The sequence below is a fragment of the Aptenodytes patagonicus genome, chromosome Z (assembly GCF_965638725.1).
Source record: "Aptenodytes patagonicus chromosome Z, bAptPat1.pri.cur, whole genome shotgun sequence".
NCBI lineage: Eukaryota > Metazoa > Chordata > Aves > Sphenisciformes > Spheniscidae > Aptenodytes > Aptenodytes patagonicus.
Window position 1 is genome coordinate 88,865,507 of NC_134982.1, and position 17,018 is coordinate 88,882,524.

Here is a 17,018-nt window from a genome sequence, read left to right on the forward strand (position 1 = left end):
CCTTATTAGCTGTCACTAAATTTTTATTTTGTGAGCTTTGCACAGGCACCTTATTGTGAAGGAAGGCATTTTTGAACAGAAGGCATCTGAAGTCACAGTACTGACTGGGAACGTGCATGGAAATGTGTAAATTTCTTCCCGTGTTACCAGTCATATTGTGAAGGTTGGAAAGGCTATGTCTAAATTTTGAGGTTATTCAGAAAAATACTTAAATGGGCTGAGAACTTCCTTTTCATGTTCTCCTTAGAGTAGGTGTGTGTCATGGTGCACAGATCCTCAATTTATAGGTGTTTTGCAGCAAGACCGTGGCAAATCATGGGGCTGTTCTACAGGTTGCTCTCAGAGCTGTTGCCAGCATGTAGCCCTGCACCTGAAAATGACAAGAACTGTGTCTGTGTGGAGAGCAGCGCTGGTTTTCTTGGTAGCAGAGGCATGCTAAAAATAGACCAAAGCATTAAAAATTGGAAGCTGTAGGAGTACAGAAGCTGCCTCGTGTGTGGAAGATCTGGCTTTATGTAACATTATGGGATGTGGCATCCGTCACCCAAGGTCATCTTTGTGTTTGAAAAGTAGGGCTGTAAAAGAAGCCTCTGATCTGGAGACCACTGCCGAAGTTGCAACTTGTAAAACTATGCAATGATCAAAATAATACGATCATGGCACAAAAAATATTCTGTACGTCACTCAAAAATGGGATATTTTCCTCACCAGTCTGTGTCGTATCTTTGGGCGTTTTCCCCTTTCTACTTCCCTTCTAGGGCTGACTTTTTCTTCTTGTTCCCTTGAGATAAAGGGCGGCTATTATGAAAAAATGCTTGCAGGGTTTGTTAGTGGTGTGGGGGCTTTTTCTTTAAAAACAAACATACAAAAGCCTCCTCCCGTACTACAGGTATTGAGAATTTGATTCTATAGCCAAAAAAAAAAAAAATTCAAGAGCAGATCACTGTTGGTATTGCAGGAAGCACCTTTTAAATTCTAAATTAATATATATTATTTGGATTTGTTATGCTTAAAAATAGTCCTAATCAGTCAAGTTCCAGTGGCCTTAACTGGTCCAACCATCTCTATTTCTTTTGGTTAATAACATTTATGTACTCAGGGAGTCTGGATAATCAGTCTGAATTTAGGGAGGGGGTGTCTCATAAACTTCTAATAAAAATATTAGTCTTGTTGAGGGGAAATGAGTAGGTTCCTTCCCTCAGCACCAGTGCTACTAACTCAAAAGTTGGAAGACAAATACTGCTTTTTGAAAGCTAAAAGTAGCTCTGTCCCAGAGTTGCACCATCCTGGCAGGCATTTTGTCCCTGCTTTTGCTGCGTGACTCTCTGTGCCGTCAGCTCGGTGACAGCTGTGTCTGGTGGGGGAACCTGGTCAGGCCACGTCCAGAAGCGGGCTCAGAAGCAGGAGATGGGGTTTGCTCATCATCTCTTCACTCCGAATGCGAAGAGGCGCTGCGGTGCAGAGGGCAGAGCTCCTGCGCACGCCTCCGCACCAGCGCTTTCACGGCGCGGTTGGGGCCTGAACCTGCTTATTTCGGTTCCCTTCCCGGATGCGGGCACCGGCAGGCTGTGCCGGAGGTGGGGCGGCCGTGCCTGTTGGGTGGGAAGCACGCCACTCGGCACACCGCCTCGCTGAGGGCTTGGCTGGCACCTCCTGAAAACCAAAACCACAGCCTGCTCCGGCGCTGGGGTGAAAAACAGCCGTATCCTGGTATTCCTGCTGGAAACAGAAGGCACGCGTGCACCAAGTAAGTTAGGTATTCGTACTGGCTTTGTTTTCCTACTGGCTCTGCTTTAGGCTAATTTACATTCATGTTCAGCTCTTTTTTTTTTTTTCTCTCTTCTGGGAATTTTGCAGCTGAAATAATATAAGCTGCTGACTTCCAGGGCTTCCGACGTGATCCTGTCATCAGCAGGCTTGAAGCTCCAGAGCTAGCTGTGTGTAGTGAATTGGCTTTTAAAATTATTTTAGCATGTTGGGAACAGTCTTTTTAGACAGTGGGTAAGACTGCATGTTTAACACATTACACAACAAGTGGCTTATGTGACATAAGCAGTCTTGAAGAAGAGAGGGATGAGGAAGAGCAGACTTTTAAAGTAGTGTCTAAGTTCTTCTGTATTTATATTTTTGCTTATGGGTTGGGTTTGTTTTTTTTTCATTGCTCACAGCCCACACTGTTACTGCTTCAAAAACTCGTATAATTTTTTTGGAATACAAATGCAGAGCTTAGTATGCCTCTGGCACATACAGAATATTGCGTAGTCAGGGTGTGGGGATCTGTAAGAGCAACTTCTTGGTTGAAGTGTTCTTAGGTATCAATAACATGTTGACAACAAGAGTTTATTATACTTGATACCTAAGAGATGCTAAAATATCAGATACAATAAACATGGGAAAAATAATACTCTTCAATGAATTGTATATTACTGTTGTTTATGTAGTAGTAGAAATTAGATAGGTAGGTGTTGTTTAGGTTATGCCACTATTTGATAATAGTTACTGTAAACTAAAACTGCTGAGTGTTTTAAGTTTGATCCAAAAACAAACTGAGAAAACAAGATCTATCTTCATGTGACAAGTGGCAGTGTCAGTATCATCCCTCCTTCTCATTTCTTCTTTGGAGAAAGTGAAACTAGTGTGTTAAGTAACACAGAGTTCTTGAACATTACAGAGACCTCTGCTGAGTTCTTGATCTGTTACCTTTTTTTGATGACTAGTTTTCTCAATGTATTTTTTTTAATTCACATAAAACATACTGGGTAATAATTTCATCTACATAAGACATTTCTTTTCTAGACTAACGTATTTGTTACTGTCAGCCTCTTGTATAAAACAGTGCTTTTTTGGGTTTGGGTTTGTTTTTTTTTTACAGGAGTGATTAGATATGTGGGGTAGATCTTGCAGAAAATTCTATTCCTGATCTTGGAGTCTCACGGATGAGTCCCTCGGCCAGTACTTCTCACAGCTCTAGTTCTGGAGCTTTGCAACTTAAGCAGATGCTCCCAGTTTGAAATCTAGGCAAAGTTGTGTTGCACTGAAGGTAGTGGCTCTTGGAATGGGGGTAGAGGAGAAACCTCCGTCTCCAGAAAGTACAGAACCACTTTTTTCAGTGAGTTGGTCTGCAGTGTATTCATTCTCATCATTTCTGCTCTTGTTTTCCTGAGGGAGGAAAACCTGCAATCACAAAAGCTTGGGACTTTGGACAAAGTCTCTTCGGCCAAAGGAAGAACCTCATAGGGAGGCAGGGAGGTCGGTGGCCTTGTGAGCACCTCGGGAGCTCTTTAAGGCTCAGAAACCTTCCTGGTTTTGGAAGACGTCAGCTCTGTGCCTGCAGTTACGCTTTGCATAGTAGAAGTGCTTGAACTCACCAGAAAACTAACATTTTTTCTCCAAGAAGGAAGCCTCTGTGAGGCAGGACAAGGCCTCACGAAGGTGGAGATTATATTTTTTAATTGAACAATAATGTGCTCATTCCTCCAGAGCATGCAGGGGGCTCTTTTGAAGCAATTTTGAGAGATACTGAGTTAAGAGCCAATGCTGAAGAAAGAAATGCCCCAATCTGGCTCTTTTTAAGTGGGAATAGTAAAACAATGTTTAGTTTTTCTAAAATGATCTAAGAAAAAAAAAAACAATACCCCCCCAAAGGTTATGCAGTGTTATGCTTAGATTATATTTTAAAACCAAAATTCTACTAAAATTCCTTGACTTGGTGATTTTTGTTTATCCTCCTATCTTATTTTCCATTCATCTTGGTAGCCAACATCGTCATGACAATGTGTGTATCAGTTCATATGGATTCATTAATAATACTGTGTTTCTGCATCCTGGGGGTGAAAAAATCCAATTTCTAATTCAGAATGCTGCTCACTAGCTCTTGTGACTGCCAGCGGCCCATTTTGAGTATTGCCTAGTTTGATTATTGTAATAAAAATAACCGAGCTCATAACCTTGGAGATCTTCAGTCTTAAGATGAAGTCTTCTTTTACGTAACATTTCTATCTTTTTAAACCCCTCTTTAAGGAATACTGGCTCTGTTTGCAATTCCCCGTTTCTATTCCAGCTCTGCTGAGAAGGGCTTTGCATGCTGTCCCTCGGTGATACTGCAGACCAAGTGACACAAATCCTAGCTGAGCTCAGCAGCTGTGTGTGGCATGTGGCTGGCACCTAATCGTGTGTTTTCCTGGTGTTTTTTTATCAGCTTGCAGTTTGCTGCTGCAGATAGCTTTGGAACATTCTGGTGTTTAAAACAACAGGCAGAAATGGAAAGAGTTAGCTGTAGTAATTACAGCTAAATACAGCTTCTGCAGGACGTAGAACTGAAAAGAGGATTTTTGAGCTATCTACAAGAAAGGAGAGCTCTGCTGCAGTGACCAGCTCATCCGTTACTGTAATGCTCTGTTGTGCAGAGTGGGAACCTGAGAAGAGTGGTGACAGTACTGGTGCGCTGCTTCTAATTTGAGTATGACCGAATGAAAACGAAATTTCAGTATGTGCCAACTTGTAGAATTTATTGTGATGGAAACAGGAAGTTTCCAAAAGGAGGTAACTGAAGAGCACATTTTAAGAAGAAACAAGAATGGGGACTTTAAAACAAATTATTGATGTCAGAACTCTTTTCATGACGCTTCTATATGCCCAGTGAGGAGTTTTACATGACGCTCAAAAGTATGTCTTTTCTGAGTATTTCTCCATGCATAGCTGAGGGAAGTTTCAAGTTAGGTAACTCATTATGTGATCAAGTGGAAACACTGAGATCACTCTTCATCAAAATGACAATAAAAGTAACATCTGTGACAATGAAAGGTAAGGTTGAAAATAAAATGCTTCTACTTGCCTGATGCTGTGAGTTGAAAAACTTTTCCAGTGAAACAAAGCCTCCGTTGGATGCTGGAGAGGTATAATCTGGATACAAAACCAGAGTTCTCTTGCAGTCTTTGCTTTTAACTCCATTTAAAAGAAACAAGGAGTGTTTAGCCTGTGATATTAAAGTGGTGGTCTGTTTGCATACGTGCAGAATCTGAAGGCAGCTGATGAACTCTGTTACTCTGCTTGGCATATACTGGCTTTCTTTCCAGATCACTTGCAATAATCATGAAAGGACATTAAATAGAATTTGCCCTGGTATAGTAAAGGTTATAGAGCAGTAGCCATGCTACATACTTAAGTCTGCGTAATTTCTTCTGCCCACAAATTGAACTGTGTGTATGTAAAGGTTCTTTGTGTTTAGGTACTGTGCGTGCTCTGTGCCCAACTAGCAAACTCTTTTCCTCTGCTTCCAAACGAAATAAACAACCAAACAAAAAACCCTATGCAAGCATTAGATGCAGTAGGAGATAGTAACAAATGAATGCACAGTGCTTCTTACCATCAGCTGTGGGATAGTTCTGAATTTTTCTGCATATCCCTAACTTCTGACGTATAAGTAAGCATCAACTGAGGTGTTAGAAGTTTAAGACAAGAGTCAAATGGTACAATAATTATTTACGGTCCATTGTCATTCACTGCCCTCTGTTGTTTTTTGTTCAAGCATAAAGCTGTTTCAGAGTCTTAGTAGTGACTTAATAGTTATTAAAATAAAGAAAAACAAACATGCCAGTATTAAGCTTTGGACTTGACATAGGTTGCTGAAATCCAGAAATCTTAAAACAGACATCTAACCTAAAGGTGGGTTGGCAGATCAATTAGTTTCTAGGTGGCATGAAGCCTTGTTCTACACTGCAGTAAATACAGTACTGATCTTATTCACGGATTGTGCTTGATAACGCTTGATTTAGTGTAACCAAATTAAAATGCAAATAGGTTATCTCAAAAAACACTGCTTAAAACCCTATTACTTTAAATTTGAGTAGTATGGCTAATCAGCTTTAGCTAATACATAAAATTCAGTGATTAAGTGTTGCTAAGTTTCTTTTCTGCACCAAAATGGCAGAAATTTTATTTTAGTAATCAAAATAGAAGAAAACAGTAAGTGTGAGTCTGTGTTATGAAAGTTGTCTGGCTCAATGTGCTGCGATCGTCAATAAATTTAGCGGTACTTGAGGCTGTAAAAACGCTTCATGAGCTAATCAGCTTTTCAATTTCTTGGTTCAAAGCAGTCTCTTTAAAAAATTTGTTCTGTTTTTGTTTCATGAGAAAATGGATTTGTTTACTTCCTATGTGCTCTTTTAGCATCTCTAAATGATGGTTGATCTTGCTCCTGGGTATAGATTAATATTTGTTGCAAATACTTAATTCTGTGTGGTGAGAAAATCACAGAAGAATAAAATTTCAGGGTTAATCATTTCCCCAGTAGTAACCTGGATCATCTTTTGAATTGAGTTTTGCAGAGAGGCATGGTCCTGTGTTACCAGTGGTCTTTGGGTTTTGTCTCCGATATATTACAGTTGACTTTCTGATCTGGAAAAGGAAGCACCAACATAATCCTACTATTTGTTATTAGTTTTACTGTCGTTTAGGAGGAGAGTGTGTGTGGAGTTTGAAGGTTGTCAGATGGCAAATCCACTTCTGGAGCGCTCCTAAGATCGCACTTCAGACAGGAATGTCCTGATGAAGCTCTCCTGATGGTTGAGATAAGTGCGTAGTCCTCCACCCACTCATCTCCCTGCACACCAGCCCTTCCCCAGGCAGCGTCTGTACAAAGAGTCTCAATGCAGTTTCATTTTGACGCCTAGCAAACTTACCTGATGAAGTTTGTCTGTCCTCCGCAGATGAATGTACTTTAGCTCTACTTCAGTTTATTCTTCACGTTTGCTATGGACTGTGAGTGCATATTTGAACACAGCAAATCTATTTCTAAGTTTCTTAGCTCTAAGGGGGAATCAGTTTATCTCTAAAATTACTTTTCTTGTTATCTTTGTCAAGTTGTGGAAATTTATAATAATAGTAATAGTTTTTACATATTTTTACGTTATAGTCACACCAGCTGAGTTTATGAATGTTAAAAGCACAGGAAGCATCCCTAGACATAGGGGTTTTTTTTTTGTTGTGTTGGCTTTGGTTGTTGGTTTGGTTTGGTTTTTTTTTAAGATGGGTATTTAAAACCAGGTATATTGAAGAACTGAACCACAAAAGCATGAGTTCAACAAACTGCCTGTTCAAATGAATCTCCATGCTTACATATTAAATCCTGTTTGCTTTGGCTTGCTTTATAATAAGCAGTGCAAAGCTGGGGGGGCTTTGCTGGGTCAGGGCTGTGTGGCAGTGGCACACAGTGGCCAGTGTGTGGCATCGCAGTAACAACATTATCAAAGAATTTTAGATTGAATTAGAATTCAGCTACAGAAAAAGGAACAGTCCTCCAAGGATTCCCCCCCCCCCCCAGTAGCTGGCATGGGCAGTAGGCTTTGTTTATAACACGCAGTATTTGTGAATTTCAACAATGACAATAGGCTTTAGAAATGAAAGAGGCATGCCGGTACTCACATGTGGCAAATTCAGTCATTAGAAATTGCAATGTAAATTGTTTAGAAAAGAAATACTGGTGATTACTTCTACAAAGAAACTCATCACAACAGGACAACATAGCGGCATATGTAGTAGGAATGTTTTATGTAAATACACCAGTGTCTGAATAATATACAGGTACTAACTGGAAACCTATATCCTGCTATTCCGTTTCATTAAGTTTTTAATATTAAACCTCCACAAAATTAACTGAGAGCCTGAAATCTTGGAAAAAATATTGTTCTCTTGGTTGTGTGGGGTTTTTTAATCTTTCTCTTAAAAAGGTGTTGTTTTTCTTAACAACTTAATAGCAGAACTATATATAAGAACAGAAATTACAAAATAATAGGATATTTCCAGAATTATTTGGGATGGAAGATGACACTGAAACACTCAAATTTGTAATTTTTAACTCGGCTATTATAGATACTGTAATAATAAAATTTATATAAAGAGGTAGTATCAGTGCTACATTTTTTCCCAGTTTTAAATCACTGAATATCTTAGCTGCTGTGTAGCTTTAAGTATATATGTTTATATATATTTTTTATATATATATTCATACATATACACACACAGAGATGTTGGCTCAAATTGCAACTCCACTTGGCTTAATGGAAAATTAGTGGAATTGTGTTTATGCCGCAGATCGCAGTATTGATTCTTCATCGCGAATGTATTTGGAAGGCCGTGCGTTGCTTTGCTCGCGGTGTTACGAAGTGCATTGTGAGATGCTGGAATGCCGTCTCAGTGCCATCGTTGGCCTGCCTTCTGCCCACTGACAGCCTTTGTGTGTCTGGAGAGGTGAGGGTTGCATAGCCATTACCACATGCCATCAAAGCGAGCGAGAGATTTAACCTGTAACAGCTCAAGTGGTTAAGTGAAATAACCCATTATTTTTCACAGTAGTTCTCTAGAGAGCATTTGCTGCCCACATCTTGCAAACACTGTTAATTAAGTCTTAGTAACAGAACCATTCATGTAAAGAAGCAACCATTTGTAGTCAGGTAGATTAAGTTTTGCCTTGCATTATAGAGCTGTATTGAAGTAACCCTGTAAGTTAGCAATATTGAAATAATAAAGTTGGTATTAGCTTTAAGCCTGAGAAGTGGTCCCAAATCATTCATATGTAAGGTGTGTAAGCCCCAAAGAGTACTCAGGTGGCTCTTCAGTTCTCTGTCCTAGACTGAGTACAGCTAGATCACTCAGAAAATACTCATATAAGCTGGCCCAGAGGCTGCCGGGGCTGGAAGTGCCTGGTTCATCTAGGTAGCCTCTGCCACAGAGCGACTCTTCTCCCAGGAAGGAAGATCTTTGAGATACGACTCGAGAGATTCTTTGTTACAGAATAAGCCAGTTTCTTCTTCTTTTCCCGTTTTCTTGGCTCCCTGACCAGAGGACAAAACATCAGGGGCTGACTTGCTTTCCCTGTCACTACTTTTTCTTCATTTTTTTTGTCCTAAACCTGTCCTCAGATCTTTCTTTATTCATCTGTACTGCAGTGTGATGGCCAAAACTGTCCTAGCACTTGACCTAGAGAAGCTCAAGCCAGAAAGATGGAAAGTTATTCCTGTATTTTACATTTATATTTATGTTGTCATGGTAACAGATTTTTATCTCGGATTCCTCTTTCCTTGGTTGTTTTTGGCAAGAGTATCTCAGCCTGTGGCATTGTAACCTTATGTACTTTTGTCAGTATTGCTGCCTGCCTAGCTTTTGGGGTTTTGTGTTGTTGCGTCTGATCTCCTTCAACCTACCACCGGCCTGTCAAGAGATCCCTTCAGGAACTCCCTGAAATGTGCAGGCGGGAAGCTGGCTGAAACCCAGTGTTACACGCTAACTTCCCCACTTCATTTGAGAAAATGTCACCTCAAGTACTGCGAGACGTTGCAGTGACGGCATGTCCGCCTGCGGGGGGTTCGTTCGTTCTTATCCACCAGGCTTATTTCCATGTTTGAGTGTATTAAGTGTTATGTTGCCTTTACGTGCTTTATTCTTGACCAGTCTGTTGATTCTTATTTATTCTCTTGTTATCAGCTAATTGTTTCTGTATTGGTTGCTTGGTAGATGTTTTCAGCATCTCTTCTCTTTTGGAAGGTAGCTCATTGGTGCGTTGTTACCCGGCTGCTCCTTTCTAAGGGTGGGCAATGACCTCCTGCAGTCTGATGAATCTTCTCCATGAATTTCCAAAATTTATAGTTTTAGTTGACGATAGCTCTCGCTATATTGCGTATGGGGTAGTTTCAATGATTTCCAGCTTTCCATAACTGAGAGTTCTCATGGATTTCTTCACCTGCCATTTTCTTTTTCCAAATAGGGATTTGCATCCAGTTCCCTGAATAGTTAAAATTATGTTCTCTTGATGTTTGTCACCTTTACTTTCTCTGTTTTCTTCTCCTGTTGCACCCTCCCTTTTACTTCCAGATTTCTGAGGCACACACAGTGAGATTAGATAAGCCATTTTTGGTAGGCTTTTTTGTTTTGTTTTCTGACGGTTTTGCTGTTGTGACTGTCCCGCTAATTTGACTAATGCGTTTCTAAGGGTATTCCTTCTCTTATCAAATTAGATCCCCAGTCTCTTCATCAGCCCTTCCCGGAAAGCCATCCTCTACCTCATGGCCAAGAGCATCTGAGGTCTGTTGGTCCGTTGCTGTGCTTGTCTGTCTGTCTGTGCCTGTCCAGCCTGCCAGGCGGGCTGGTGAGAGCACAGGCTGTGACCTCACAGCTGTCATGCTGCCTGTCATCCAGCAGCTCTGCTAGCAGGGTGGGGTAATTAACAGGTAGCAGTCTTCACTTAATCAGGGTTAACCTGTAACCTCTTCTCTGCCTTTTGAGCCCCTTCTGTGGTGGTCGTGGGGGTCTCGTGCTGCCGGTGGGTTCGTCTGCAGGGAGCATCTCCACATGCTGCCTGCTGGTGAACTCCCTGTGGTCCTGGGTGCTTTGCTGTGGAGTTTGCCTCCTCTCCCAACTCTCAGAGATATTTTCTGAAGAGCCGTGCAGCAGCCATCCCCGGGCCGGGACCCCCTGGCTTCCCCCTTGCTCGCAGGGGACCTTCCCCACAGGTCGGGACTGGGGCCAGCACGGCATCCTCCAAGACCCGTACCTCTGTCCAGGCAGGACCCACGGGGGTGCAGCCACAGGAGGAACAGGCGTCAGCGCTGATGACACTCATTTTTCCGTCCACTGTCGGGCTCTGCCCTCCGGGGTGTCCCTAACAACACAACAAAACTTAGCTCTCTCTGTGGGAGCACCTGCCTGGCTTTCTCTGCCGAGCCCCAACCTCCAGGGCAAGTCGAACTCTCCTCATTCTTGCTTTTCTGTTTGGCAGCGTAACCCTTTTGTCAGGGGGTGTTTGGCCCAGGCTGCGGCGGGGGTTTACCACCCCTGGGTGAGAGCAGGGCGTGCCTGCCTGGGCCGCAGCCGCTGCGGCAGCTGTGTGTCAGGCGGTTATTGTGCCCGTTGCTAAGCAGTGTTTTAATATTTACCTCCACGCCTGACACACATCCGTGTGTTGCTTCACCCCTTCTGCAGTCTGACTGTCGGGCTGCAGCAAATGCAGCCGGTTAACAGCTGGGCATGGCTGGCCGCGGCGCACAGCACTCGGAAGAGGAAAAAGCAGAACAACCCGCAGTAAAAAGTAGTCCCCCAGAGTCAGGCTGGTGTTGACCGGCTGCGTGGTGGCTACCAAATGAGGGGTTGGACCTCAGCAGCTTCTTGTGCTGTCAATCTGCAAGGCTCAGCATGGTCGCAGACCCCGAGCACTAAACGGCTAGGAAGGACAAAGGTCCCCTTCCTTCTTGTAGTGGCTCTTTTCGGGGAGAAGGTGGAAAATTGGAGGCCCTGAATAGCGGGGAATTCAGGCAAAAAATACTGTAAATGAAGGGAGGCACACCATGCCCCTGAGGGAGCCAGAAGATCATGGTGGTACGGCACTGCAGTGGTCTGTGGGAGGGTGCCCTCTGCTTTCCGCCATCCTTTCCGCTTCCCCCCTCCCGCTTCCCCCCTCCAGCTGCCCCAGGACAGGGTTTTGTTTCCTCAAATCAACCCTGAGTGTTTTTGGGGAGGATGGCTTGGCATTCTCCATAGCCACTGATCAGCAGCCATGCATTAAACTGTTCTTTATCCCCAAATTATTCTTCCTTCATGAGCATTTAAACTCCTCATCTCTTAGTTGCTGCTACTTACTGCCATCCAGCTGGACATGGTAGAAAGAAGAAGCAGCTGGTTTCTTGGGGAGGTTTTCACTAACCTCTGCAGGTTGTAGTGGTGCTGCTGTGCTGGAACTTTGGGGAAGAATTTTTTGGTGTAGTGTAAGAAAAAGAGTTGGTAGGAGTTTTCAGAGGGGAGGAAGGGAGAAGGGCTCAGAAAAATGTGTTTTTATTAAATGGACAGGGACTACAGTGACTAATAGGAAGGTGTAGAACAGATACCTACTTGTTAGTCATGCAGAAGGAATTCAGATTAATTTCATGGAAAAGGAAAGGAAGAACTATTAAAGGGCAAATTCAGAAAAATGTGGTGTTGCCTACAGATTACCTGATGGTGGTAGTGGAAATATATAAAAAGGTTGTTTAAAAACTTTTGTTCCCTGTCGTGACGTAGGAGGCTCTATACATTCCTGTGTACGTCTCCACCTATACAAAAGTTCCCATCTATTATGTAGTCAATCTATACGTACATACATACATATATGTATGCACATATAGATTATGAAGCAGATATTATTTGCTTACATTTCTGTAGTGTGACAATTGCAAATTCTCTCTAGTATATATTTAGAGTAGTCAAACCTCTTACTAAGGTGTGCAAAATACCAGATAGGCTGGCAGGGAGAGCACACTGTCATCGTCGTAGTGTACCTTTTAAATACCTTTTAAATTCTGTACAACTTTTGTCTTACTGTTGAGAAATGCATGTACTATGAGAAGTTCTACAAATGAGAAAACTTCCCATGTGGAAGTAAGAAGTCACCCCAGGTATGGAACAGTAAGGTGGCTTCTGAGTTCATTCAGACAATGCATGTTTTCATAACAGCAACTGGCATGGTAAACATGAAGAAAAAATCTAGAAAAATCTATAACTTGTGCTGTTCATTTAAATGTAAACTATGAGTGTGTTGCTGTGATCGAGATGGCAAATACAGCTTTAAGCAGAGGAACATGAAGCAGGAATAGAGAGGTAGTATTACATCTGTATAAAGTATTGATGAGACAATTAGAATATTCATTTCTGGGCTTTGAAGTTTGACACAGTCACGGCAGAATTAAAAGATGCTGTTCTCAGATTAACATTGCTGAAGCTAGGAAGACAGACCGTGTCATTTGCAGCTTTTCCGAAAGAGTTGCATGATATGTAGAAACACTTGTGTGTGTGTGTGTGTGTGTGTGTTACATACAGATTAATTATTCCTTTTTTTCTCAACATATTTGTGTTTGCTGATTTAATATTAAATATTCTGTGTGGCAAACTAGTAAATCCAAAAGTACAATTTCTGTTAAAAAAAAAAAATGTGGAAGAATCCTGCACAGTAAGTATATATGCTTCGGTATGAGAGCAGGACTTGAGTTGGTTTTGATACTTGATACGAAATTTGTTTTCAGTACATGTCAGAGAAAATAAAACTGTTGTGAGAAGATCTATAGGCATCACGCTGTCGAAATCCTACATACATGTATTGTAGAAATACAGAAAAGACGGATCTAAAATGATAACTAATTTTCAATAATAATTTATTCTTAATTTTTAGCTGGATAGCTAATGAATTCAGGTTGCTTATGCTTGCTTAATAGTAGTATGTGTAACAAAGGTGAAATTAATTAATTTGCCTTTTTTTTTGCTCAGAAGCAGTCCCCCTCTGCGGATGCATCAAAAACAGAAATCATGAAGCCATCTGAAACAAAGGTATAAATTCCTGTGAAACTCATACTTGCAGTTAAGCACAAATATATGAAGCAATGGAATTTCTTTTTTAATACTTTGATACTGAGTAACTTTACTTTGCTTATTTGTTCTCTGCAGCTTAGTTTCCTCTTCAAAAAAAATCTAAAAAATGCTGTACAAAGTACTCAGAGGATTTTATGACAGCAATACTAATTTTGATTTTAGCTCAGTCACACTTTGTGACGTGTATATAGCTCCCCCCAGTGTAATTACAGGGTTATTTACCTAATGATAATTTTTCACATATTCAAAGAATTCAGGACAAGTTTCAGCTTTTAGTGCACGTACAATTGCGTCTTCTCATTAATCGTGTATCTTTGTCTGTCTGACAGCTTCCTTGCCTTTGCCCTTTACGCTTGTTCTGTCTTGTCTTATGACTAGAACTTCTTTAGTGTTGAAGCTGTGTCATCAATCATGTACTTTACTTGTTAGAAGAGAGTCATAATCCTTACGCCTCTGTTGCCTAACAGAATTTATGTGTATTATTTAAACAAACATTTAATGATTCCCTCATTCCGTCATTTTCCATAATCGTAACAGTGAAACCAACAAAAATATTGAATACCAAACTAGACCAGCAGGGACTTGTGCAGTGGTAAAAGTCAGGACTGTCTGCACCTTGTGTACATACGAATAAAGGAACACTTAGAGTAGTGAGGTTAGAAGAGGCCTCTGGAGGTCATCTGGTCTAGCCCTCCCGTCCAGGCAGAGCCAGCTCTGCAGGTAAATCAGACTGCTCGAGGCCTTGCCAGGCAAGCATTCAAAGTACCTGCAGCTGCAGATTGCACAACATCTCGGGGTAGCCAGTTCTGATGTTTGGTCACCTTCATTATGATGATTTTTTTCCTTTTATCAAATGGAAAGTTCCTTTGCTGCAACTTGTATCTGACGCCTCTTGTCATTTTAGCATGCATCTCTAAGAATAGTCTAGCTCCATCTTGAAGTTAGCCATTACATTCCCCTCAACCTTTTAAAACCCTTTTCCTCCATGCACACATGTAAGACTTAGACTGGTAGCAGTGAGCTGGACGACAATTAAACCATTTCCATTTGTGCGTGATCATCATTACTCGTAAATGAAGGTATCTGAAAGTCTCCAGTTTCATCATCCTGTTACGTTTGTGAGCAAACTCATTTGTATCCTGTCCATTACTGATGCTGTTCTCTGTATGGTTTAACCCCGCCAGCTATCTAAAAATAGTTATGGTCTTTCCCTGCTTGAAATTTGAAATAACTCTAGAAGAATGTGGTAAATTCCTAATCAGATCTTTAAAACTGCTGGTGTTTGCAAGATGAGACGAAAATAGAGTAGCAGAGGCATACCATACTTCAGCGCTGTGAACTGGTAAACACAAAGCCCTTTTAAACAGTGTCCTGCATTTGCATGTGTAAGACAATTAATGTTTTCTTTTAATGTCTGTTGCATTATTAATGCCTTCCTCCTGCTGGATTAAGCAAGTCATCTGCATTTTGATAGTCAACTTCTTTGAAAAGAAATAAGGTTGCTGAGTCACTTTCATTTCTAGTCCTAAGCTTCCTACAAATTAAAAACTCTTTCCTAATTGCCTGCTACAACCATGTCTCATATGTCTTTTTCTTAGAGTCTCTCTAGTGCAACTACTCTTAAACGTGCTCGGGACCCCTCTTTAGCTTTCAGTTCTGTGTATGTGAATCCTTTGTCTCAAATTAACCCTCGGTATTATGCTCCTCTGAGAAAGCTGCGAGTTACTGCAACAGAGGAAGGAATGTGGAACTTCTTGTTTTGTAGACGAAGCCCCGGGGGTTAGGTGGAAAGGTTGGCAGGACCAGGGTGGAGAGCAGGCACCCTGTGGCTTTTGCTGGGGGAATGGAGGAAGCAGGGTGGTGCCACTGCCACCGACAAAAACGCATCCCATTCAGCCTTCTTCCTTTTGCACACGTTTGTGCAACTGCACTGTGAACTGGGGAACTAGTTAAAAAATATTATTTTTCTTTTCCAGGCTATTTTTCCGTTTCCTGAGTCAGTTTAAAAGGCGGCCTCTCAGATACTGGCACAGCGCAGGTGGAAGCAGGCAGTGGAGGGGGAGGTGGAACATCTTTTTCTCCGTAGGAGTTCAGTGAACCCTGTAAACTGATGCTATGGCTTCAGGCTCTGACTGCTCAGGAGTGACTCTGTTTAAAGGACGGCTGAATAGTTGCCTTTGAATGTATAGTCTCATACTAAAATTGTTGGGTTGACTTGCCTGGTAATATTTTTTTTTTTATTTGATTTGAACTTTGTTGTTGCTAAAAGTGTATCTAAATAGATATGTCTGTGGGTGTGCGAGCATGTATGTGTTCATGATCGTGTGTTTTTAATGTGGCCTTAGCATCTTCGTGTGTGTGTAAGACTTGAATCAAAGCATTGCCCATATGAGTCCATCTGTTCTTCAGGATTGTCATAGATAAATTTATAGTATGAGCAATTCTGCACATTTTAAAAGATATACAAGAATAATGAATAATGCATACCCTACACAAAAAATACATTAACTATTTAGTAAAATAATATTTACAATATTAAAAAAAAGGCATGCAGTTGCTAATAACTGGTTTGGCAGGCTGAGAGTTTGAATTTATGTTCTGTACAGCTGTTGTCGGGTGCTGACAGAAATGCAAGTAAATATCTTTTCTTGTCCTGCAAAAAAGTGTGTTTACTTTTCTTCTGAAAAGCACATAAGGAAAACCTGAATTTGTGCTCTAACAAGCAGGATACTTAAAGACCTGAGCAGGCAGCAGTCCCACTGCAGGAAAAGTAAAAATCTGTGTTTCCTGAACCTCATGCTTGCACTTCTGTTACGTTTCTTTGCAGCCTTGCTGCTGAAAGACATCTCACATATGAGTGACTCTTTGCTTTAGATGTTATATAAACACGTCCAATCTTTTTTAGCTTAAAAACTATGAAAATTTAGGATTACGTTTTCAATATAGGATTATTTAGTGTACAGGTATACAAATGGATGTGTGTGTCTTTGCATTAACCATATGGTAGTCATGTAACGAGGATGTACAAGTGGGAGCATATAAAGTATGACTGAACCTGAGAAGTACTGTGTTTTAATCAGGTTAAACCTCAAGAGAAAATCCAAAGGGGAGAATCTGAGAGGTTAAGTGTTTTTTGGGGGAGGGGGTTTGGGGAGGGATTTTTAAAATTACTTTATTTAAATTTTTTCCCCACTTGAGTTTGGGAAATTTTTGTCCTCCCTTTCTATCAGTATTTTACTTGTTGTGACTTACTTGCACGTGGTCGTGTGTCCTTTACTGTGGTCTACAGCTTCGAGACCTTTGCCAAGCTTATTCCCTGTGTTGTCCCACAAGCGGGGTCCGGTACCCGGTGTGCAATAAGCCAATCTTACACACAGAGCTGAGATATTTGTTCAGCTGACGTTTGCGCAAAGATGGGTGCTAGGTGGTAATTCCACAAAGCTAGCACAACGCACAAAAGAACTACAGCATATTTATGTTGTTACATGATTAGTAAAAGCCCGCCTAAGTTCATGCTCGTTGGTTAGTTGTGTTCAGATTAGCCTCGCTTGCCATGTAAATTAGCACGCGTGCTCCTTGCGGGGGGGGGGCAAGTCTTTCCAGTCTTGAATTGAGTCGGTGGTGGCGATCTC

The 17,018-nt window shown here is 41.4% G+C and overlaps 1 protein-coding gene across 1 annotated transcript in view; it reads left to right on the forward strand.

The window, feature by feature from the left end:
• CAST (calpastatin) overlaps positions 1–17,018 on the forward strand; it is a 65,955-nt gene that overhangs the window by 19,395 nt on the left and 29,542 nt on the right. Inside the window, 2 exon segments of the mRNA XM_076363344.1 lie at positions 13,285–13,344; positions 15,363–15,386. Coding sequence (XP_076219459.1) covers positions 13,285–13,344; positions 15,363–15,386 — 84 coding nt within the window.